The sequence below is a fragment of the Colletotrichum paranaense genome (genome assembly GCF_030867605.1).
Source record: "Colletotrichum paranaense strain IMI 384185 chromosome Unknown Scaffold_3.1, whole genome shotgun sequence".
NCBI classification, from domain to species: domain Eukaryota; kingdom Fungi; phylum Ascomycota; class Sordariomycetes; order Glomerellales; family Glomerellaceae; genus Colletotrichum; species Colletotrichum paranaense.
Genome location: NW_026848961.1, coordinates 1,537,469 through 1,546,647, shown reverse-complemented (window position 1 = coordinate 1,546,647; position 9,179 = coordinate 1,537,469). Strand labels below are relative to the sequence as shown.

Below are 9,179 nucleotides of genomic sequence, written 5' to 3'. Positions count from 1 at the left end.
TCTCTTTCCTGCCGCATCCAAGACGACTGACGGGGGACAACGCACGGCGACGATACCGAACTCTAATGTAATATGGATCGCAAAGTGATTGAGCGGCGTCAAGTTTACAGTAGTCCCAAGCCGCATCACTCTCATTATTGAAGCAAGCTGCCCTTCGGTCAGCTCCCTCCAACTCGGTGATCAATTGTAACGGCGGACTGACTGCTCTTCCTGCCATGGGGGAAATGTTCCGATCGGCCATTCTGCAATGCAAGATTCCTGCAGATGAGGAAACTTTGGACCTGCTAAAGACCTCTGTGTGCTGCCCGAAGTTCTTTCGATCTTGGTGTCCTGCCACGCCCGCCTACAGTAAGCAGATTCGGATGCTTAGCTTGGTAACCTCGATGGCTGTTCTCTCAACGCAACGCCGACGGGGCTTGTGATACATGACAGCTTTGACAACATGCTTGTTGATGTTGCACATGAAGAGACTGGATAATGGAACACACTTCCGTTTGCTCAGGCGTACAAAGTTCCTGCCCAGCTTCCTGCGGTGGAAGAAGGACAGGGACTCTCGGGATGCAGTTGAAGGCTTTCTGCCGACCGCGTACGGCTTGAACACACGCAAAGTATCTCGACTACTCCTGGGCGTCACAGTCCCATGAATCAAGGATTTGTGCCACTCTACCCAAAAAGTGGCCGAGGACCAGATCCTCTTCGTCTGCAGGGATGAGCTTCTCACAGCGCGATTGACGTGCGTGTCTGCGCCTCCGCGATTAAGATCAACGACAGAGCCAGTTCAGATCTCTAACAAAGGTGGACGACAAGGTGGAGGTCGTTCATCCTCGTGGCTGCATGTCGGGCAATGCATGCATCTGCGTCAACGTAGGTGGTATGCTAGATGGTCGGCGCTCTTCTAAGTTCCCGCAGCAGGGGCCCCCCAAAGGCTTTGCCTGGCCCTACAAGACTGCTAGGAAGAATCGACACTTCAGATACGATATATCTCTACGTTGCGGTCCGACTTCGGTGCGACTTTGAGGTGCGAGGAAAGTACGGATACGGGTTCCAGAGATATATGGGTCACGGAGCGACTAGCTTGGAGGCTCTCCCTTTACCAAGGACATTACGAAAGACGACCATCTTTTTCAAAAGAGACACAATGAGAATCGACAAGCTCAGTCACGAAGGCACGCAACCGCATAGCAAATGCCAACGGGACAGGCCGGTGCGGGGCTCGTCGCATTAGGAGGGACGGTGGATGTGTGTTCCGGCGTTGCTTCTAGCCCGGTGTGATGCAGAAGCCTGGGGGGGGGGGGGCATGTGCAATCGAATGCAAGATTCCGTCCTGTACGCTGCGGCCCGTACATGAGGTACCTACACTCTTTGCAGGGTCACTGCCACCAGGTCGCCTTCTCCAGCGGCACCATGATTCTCTTGCTTGTATCCGAAGGCGTACCTATACGGATTTGAGGCGGTTCCTTGTGCTGAGCTCGACACGCAGCTGTGCACTACAGGTAGCCGTTATTTTGGGCTTACCATGGATTTGGTCTTAACATCACCTCGCAAACCCAGTCACGGGTGCTGCTCCTTGTCTCTGGCCCCTGGCTCGTGATCATCGCCCGACTCCAAACGGCACTACCAATACGGAGACTTTGTGACCATACACTGCGGATACATGGTGATCGGTTCGTTGCGAGGAGACAAGCAGCCAACCCGTGTTTCGTTTCGTTTCTGCTGCCATTCAGGCCGGGGACATTTTTGCCAATATACGGATAGCAGCTAAGCCAATGCGGGTATCGGTGGAAGCGCAGTCCATGACTAATCACCTGCACAATGCGTTTTCATCAACGTACGGAAGCCATCGTCACTGTCGGTTATCAGCCTGGCTATTTGAGATGTCATGAGCGGTTGTTCCACACATCGGGGGCTTGCGAGCGTGGCCGGTTCATCCCTCCTCGTTGGTCGGTTTCGTGGTCGATCCAGACTGGCTTTCCCAAAGAAGTGTACGCGCTCTCAAGAGAAGAGCAACGAGTTCCCGTTCAGAACAGGAAGACCTAGTACCTGAATCCTCAGTCATGTCTCATAAGCAACATGGCCAGCCACACTGACAATGGCTTTCAGTCATTGAGGGTCTTTTCTTCGGACGAGAGAGCTCTTTGTTACCTGCTCTGAATCCTTGTCTCACTCCGACAGCTTCGAATGGGAGGGGTGAGACCTGGTGGTGGGGACCGCGGCGACAACAGTATTCGAGCCATAGTAATGGCAGGTCCATCGACATCGCACTGGCCCTCGATCATCTGTCAGATACAATAGCAACACCTTGCCGAGCTTTTTAAAGGCCGTTGATTAGACGAAATTGCCCCTGTTGCAATGCCAAAATGTCTGTGAGCACTAAAAACCAGGAGGAGCGCTTTCCCCCCTGTGTCGCAGCAAGACGTGAAGCACAACGACAGACGTTGCTTCATATGTATCGCCACGAAACTTCAGAGACGGACGTTCACAATTCCTACTCGATCGGACTCGGCACGTCGAAACGAGCTGCGGTCAACGTTACAAAACGATAGACCGCTTGCCGCTCACCTTGTCGTAGCTCCTGTCCTGCTACCGTCGGCGCTCTGTGCTTGAGGCGCAGAACGCGAGTAGTTGTGGCGTTCTGAAGCCAATGGATACAACGAGAGTCACCCGATTCGGCCTGGAGTTATCAAAGGAAATACCAACGGCGTCCCGAATGGGGGTTCAACAATGTCTATGCATTTTCTTCTGACTTGGATTCGGGACTTACACCAAATGAGGTTTATACATACAGAATATGCAGACGACTGCAACTCTGCTCGCGAACGCACGTCTCATCCTGGGAAGCGGACTTGTCGTCCTTCCCGCGCACTACTGTGTATCTCCTCATTGCTGTGGGGGTTTGGACAGCTTCTTCATGTACTCCGTATGGATTACGGATACTTTGTCTGGGGGCACAGTATCCGCATGGTGGCATTGCGCACGATAGCAATCAGCAACGCAGCTGACGAACCCTGGTCCCCATGTCGTCCAGACCCTGCAGACATCTTAAAATTCTGGATGCCAAAGATGGCAGATTCAACAGGGATTAGTGTGTGATGCTGATGTTGGCTTGAGCACTTGCATGACCCAGCTGCAAGGCGGCTAAGCATCTCTAAAACATGACCAATCAACGTGTTTATCTAGCGTTGAGGAGGGAGGGGTGCGTTTCAGTGCTCTCGAAGAGCACCCCAGTCCTCCAGCCCTTCCTTTCTAGCTTGTACCGAGATACTCCGTACATCAACAGCCCTAACAGAGTCCTCCTGGAGAAGGAATAACAGACTGCCAGTATGCAACTTGGGCCTCAGGCTATGAGACTCTGTCCTTCCAAGAGATCAGAGCTCCAAGGCTCGAAAGCTCCTCTCTTGCAAGGAAGGGTAGGTAGCTGCTCGCTGAGGGCATCTCCACTCCCCTCCAGCCTGGCTTGTTGGATTTCGGCTCCATTCACGGCGAAAGACGGGTCCGCGGCTGACGCCTCGTTCCGTCACGAAACTACTACCAAGCGTACCACAGAGACGAAAGACACAGACTTGAACGAATCCGTGCCTTTGCACCAGACATTTCGGCGATTGAGAAGAGACAACGTCAAAGATCCAAGCCTTGTTCAGAGCTGTTGGCATCAATTGCTACGTACTTGTCGCAGACCATGCGTGCTCAACTTCTCTCTTCAACAGCGTCACCTTTTTTGCAATGAGGTGCCATAACTACGTTGCGGTCGCAGAGTGGACAACGGTAGCCACATGCATTGGCGCACTTCCCAAGTGTCCCACTCACACAGCAAACTACTCCGTACGGATACATGTTCGAACTTGCTGCGATCTAGTTGAGATACCGTACCTCCACATCGCTTGCCTACATGCGAACCACTTGCCGCTTTTGAAGCTAGTTCACTGGTGTCAGTGATCTGGCGGAAGAGTCTACCTTCTCCGAGCCACATTAGCCTACCCGTCAACTCTCTTTCCCTCTCTGTCTGCAAGGTACTGGGTACGTATCGGTCGGTCACAATAAACGTCTCTGCACCACGACTTGCTTCACTTTCTCTAGCCTTTCCATGGTGCCCAGGGACAATGCATTCGATGTGCTATCTTTCGCCAAGGGATGCAATAGTTGATAGAATAAAATCGCACCGACTTCGTTGAGCCGGATCAACAGACTTTACTGGCACAGCGAACGTTCCATCGCCCACGACACATTCCGGTCTCGGGAATTGGTCATGCTTCTAGTAATATGCCCATCTTTCGAGACTGCACAGCACACAACATCTTGCACAGAGTCGTGTTGAAACTATGATGGGTATGGCCGGAGGGTCTCCCAGGAGTTTCTTGACGTCCATGCGCACTCTTCGCGAATATCCATCACCAAAGACACCATTGGACACTTGTGTCAAGTTGCTAACATACCATAACTTACATACGGACGTATCGTACAGGATAAATTAGGGGGGCCATGTAGCCTGTACTCCCTGGATGTTTTTTTGGTTCACCGACCGGGGCCAACAGCAATTTGGCTTATCAGTTCAGCGCCATCATCGCTTCTTTGGCCGATATGGGAGAGAGAGGCAGACGGAGAGAGAGAGTCCCAGCAATTCGAGTTTGGGCGAATCATAGCAATCCACGTCGACGGCAGCCACACCATCCATCTACAACGCACTTGGGCCTGCGTCTACGCCTACGCCCACAACTACGCCGCAACTCCAAAGTACCTGTCCCGGGACTCTTGTCCTGATCTGGAAACGCGTTCAGCAATTGAATTCGCAATCTGCTCAGAGACGTAGACAAACCTAGCCAGCCAGCTCAACCGACCGCAAGTCAACGTCGAATGTCCAGGCTCTCTTCCTATTCGACTGCAAATACATTGTTTAGCTTTAGTCAAGATTTTGCAGCTTCGCCCCCATGTATATGGATAGCCGATTTGGCTCTACTACATAACAAGAGGCACCGCCTTTGATCGCAGGCAAACTTTCCCTGGCGACGTGGAGGCTGCCGGCAGCAGATTCCTTGAGGATAGAAGTCCTTATGCAAATCATATTGCCAGGAATATTATCCTCTGCTACTCTCATTCATCAATAAGCATGCATGAGCGGACCGTTTTCCGCCTTACATGAGAAGCACGAGGAGTTCCTCCCGCAGCTGCGAGGAAGGGCCAGGTCAGACGGCGTAGCGTTAGATGAGGTCTGACAGTACCCGTACCGTTCCAATGGGTAGTTCCACGTCGCCGACGATGCTGGTCCAATGGGAACATGGCCGGGGCTGAGGGCTGGAACATACGGTCTGCGCGACATGACATGGGATTGATGCCAGCGATGGTCAGCGATGGTGCCTTTTCAACGACTTGAACGGGCAAATGCTCTCCGCTGTCTGACTGGACCGGCCTGCACTGAGTCGAATTGACATTGTCTTTGCCCGTGCAGCTCTTGTCGTAGAGATGGCATTTTGTAATCAAACACGAGCATCGCACGAGAGTCCAGGCAATAGCAGTTATGACAGCAACCCTCACTTCAGTACAGAAATCCAAAATCAGACTCGGATTACCATGCCAGCACCGGCAAGCACAAACTGGCGCAAGCACAAGTCATGTCTCTACTACTTGAATCAAGACCAAGTGCCGATTGACTCTCATCCCGCTCTCTGCGACTGTTATATCCCCGACACTATGCGTGCCCATCCAGCCAACGTTCAATCACCGAGACAAGTCTGTGTTCGTAACAGGCGACGGACTGTGAGTGTCGGTTGGAGGTACAAGTTGACGTCTTCTCTCGACACTGTGGCGTTGAGGCGGCTCGGTCGAGGTTGGCGGAGGTGACAATGGCTTCACTGATTGGGTTTAGCATCCTCTTCACCGCTACTCTTGTGGCCTCTTTACGGCGACGCCCTCTCCCCGCTCCCCGTCCACGCTTGCTCTGGGGCCTCTGGCTGCTTTTCTTGCCAGGATCTGGGGCATGGTGATAGAGGCACACTCAGCCGGGGGGAGAAGAGGGAGAGTGACTGAGTCTCTCTCCGAGAGTGAGAGAGAGAGTAACCAGGAAGAAAAGAGGAGAGAGACCCAGGCCTGGACCCCCCGGCCCACTAACCTATCATCGCTTGCCTCTCCGCTGCGGTCGAGCCAATAGCCCTATACCCGAAAGAGCTGGCTTGCTGACCCCCCACTGGAGCCACGCTGCGCTGGCAGGGCTACCTTGCCCAGTGTCTTTCCCGCCGCCTGCTGGACGTTGAGGTTTTATGCGCATACCGGTGGTTTTTCACGTGGAGGCAAGTGGCACGATGCAATGGCGAAGAAGACGAAGGAGGAGGAGGGGGAGTGTGCTTGTACCTGTACATGCGCCCAAGATGGCCCACGGCTGTTCCCCTCACTCTGGGCTACTGGCTGCTCTTGAGTCTTGTTTCCATCTCCACCCCTCCCCTTTCTCCTCCCCAGTCTCTTGAGTCTTGAGTCTCCAGTGCGTTTTTCTCTCTGCTCACTTTTGCTTAGGTACTCTTCACCCCTACACTACCTACACGACTTCGTACCTCCATCGCCAGTCAGTCTTCCGATGGGGCCCTCGTTCGTCAGTTTGAACAATTCAAGCCCTCCTCGCAAAAACATCCTGGCAAATCGCGCATCCGCACACCCATGACGAGATCCCGACTGCGCTTCTCGCCGTCTCTCGACGATGGGTGGGACTAATGGCCAACACCAACACCAACACCAACACCACGAGACGTGGGGCGAGCGGACGACAGCGGATTCGATTCCAGCCACGGTCTTTTCTCTCTGGCGTTCGATCTCTTGTCACGACACGACTGGATATCTTTTTTCGTCTCGTCTCGTGTCTTCTTCCGCCCCTTGTTGCGTTACATAGAGTTACCTCCATCGGATCATAGGCCCATCGGTCATCAGTCACTCAGCTCAGCTCAGTCGTCGTGTTGCTGTTATTTTCTGACGAAAGCCGCCGTTGCCTGCTCCTTTCACCATCCAGGCTCGGCTTGGAGAATGAGAAATATGAGACATTTTGACGAAGGAACATCCACATACGGCGAACAGCCCGCTGTTTATGAAGAGCCCCGCATTCTTAACATCTGGACCGTTGAACTTGTCTCGATGATGCTTGGTATGTTGATACCGTTGAAACTTGAGAGGAGGCTCTTTTGACGAGTCCGAGATGGGCCATCAACACTGCGTCTAACTGATGCGAGCCTTGCTTGATGTCGCCCACCCGCAGCGGAGTCCGGTAAGACCACGCGTCTGACCCTGTCCATGATATGCTGGGTAGTTGTGCACCTGGAAAGCATGGGCGGACAGGTATGTACACCACCAGCATCCCCCCCCCCCCCCAAAAAAAAAAAAAGATCCACGATCCGACGACAGAGGTTGAGCACGGCTGTTGTAAGCTGTAGCCTGTCCGTCTGTACTCTCACGATCGGCTATGGCTGGACTTGACGGGACCTTTCCTGGCCCAGGATCATGTCCCGGGTGCTTTTGGCCCCTCCCTCCATCAGACATAGAGGAGCAGCGGTGCCTCACCCCGCCGCCCGCCTTCCGTCCTGTGCATATGTCGGGATAGCTGCGCGCTTCCCGTAGCCTCGCATCTGTGTCGTGGGAGGATCTGATGGGAAATCGACATGTCTTACATTAGTGTCCACGACAGCAGCAGCAGCTCGCGGGAGCCCTGCCCTAGCCTGACCTGCGCTGCTGCGTTGTGCAAAGAGCTGAGCTGGGCGCGTTCATGATACAGTTTACTTGTTTGCTTGGCATCCATCGTTTGTTCTCCCATCTTCATAAATCGGCGCACCGGGGAACGGAGGCATTTCCAACGACGGCTCCTGTACGGAGAAAACAGCGTGCATCAGGTTATGTGTGCAACGGTCGTACAAACCTACTAGTTGAAGAGGCAAAGACTACATCTACATCATTCCACCAGCACACTTGAGACAGGCCGAAGCCGGTATCTGCATCGACACACATCCAGATCTACACTGTAGGTGTCTAGATGAAGGACGGCGGCCCATCTTGGATGCTGTCGGGAATATCTCCCTCTCACCCGCGACCCGCGACCCCCGGGACACGCATACACATACAGATACACATATCCGTCCATACTACTCTGTACACACACTTCTTCGCATCTCCTTCCGATCTCTCCTCCCGGTCAAGCCCAAACCCACTCGATCAAGCAAGCGTCCGGCGCCGCCGCAGCAGCAGCAGCAGCCGATTGCTCCTCGTCGCGGGTGGATTGACGGCGATAAAAGTCCGGGCTCTGTGCGGTCGCCAAAACTGGCCGCCAGGTGCGCACATCCTTTCCTTGAACTTCCTCAACCTTGCCATTGCTTGTACCCCCAATAGGTTGGCGTGAGATTTTTCTCTCGTTCGGCCGCTAATACTCTGTACATACTGGATACACAGACAAAAAGTGACGAAGGAGGAGGAGAAGGGAGCGGGCGGCGATGGGCGGAAGACCTCGCCTGTCAAGCCCGCGTTACATTCGCAACCCCCCCCCCCCATTTCCACTTTATTTCTGCTCCCCCTCCCTTTTTTCTCACGCCCTCGCTCAAATTTCCTGCCCCCAACATCTGGGAAATCTTGCCCGTTTGCCTGCCTTGCCTGCCTGGCTTACCTAGCACCTTGGTGTCATACCATGTGCGGCTAGAAGAGAGGGCTGGGGACTGGGGGGTAGGAGTGGTTGTGGATGGGACCCGCGTCCCCCCCCCCCTTGCGCGCGTGCGTGGGAGCAGCAGCGCCAGCGTCCGTGGGCAAAGATGCGCCGTCGCCGCCGCCGCGTCTCGGGTGGTAACATGTCAGATTTACAAGCGCTAGGTATCCCGTAGCTTGTTGCTTGCAAGAGGAAGTACACTCTACACTACATGGCGGGTGGGGGAAGGGAGGGGGTGAAGAGAGGAAAACGGGAACAAGAAGGAAAGAAACAGAAAAATCACAAGAGATTACCGTACGTGCAGGGAGATGCCGCAGTATGACAGAATAGCGCGTCTGCAATCCTCGTCGAAGCGGAGAGAGTATGTAAACTAGGAAAAAAGTTCTGGAGTTCTCCCGTCTTGGGGCCTCTGGGAGCTAGTCTACGGATAGTCTAGTTTCTAGACAAGAGCTGAACTTCTGAAGAGGCTGTAAAAACAAGCACAGAGATGTCCAAAGGTTGAAGGCGGCGTTGTCACTTGTTG

The 9,179-nt window shown here is 53.8% G+C and overlaps 1 protein-coding gene across 1 annotated transcript; it reads right to left on the bottom strand.

Moving 5' to 3' along the window:
* Positions 1-6,516: 6,516 nt before the first annotated feature.
* On the bottom strand, positions 6,517-6,798 carry CPAR01_04068 (uncharacterized protein; the record flags this gene model as incomplete). Its single annotated transcript, XM_060488350.1, has 1 exon — positions 6,517-6,798. A coding segment is annotated over one exon (282 nt), but the record flags the coding sequence as incomplete, so codon positions are not given.
* Between the last annotated feature and the right edge of the window lie 2,381 nt (positions 6,799-9,179).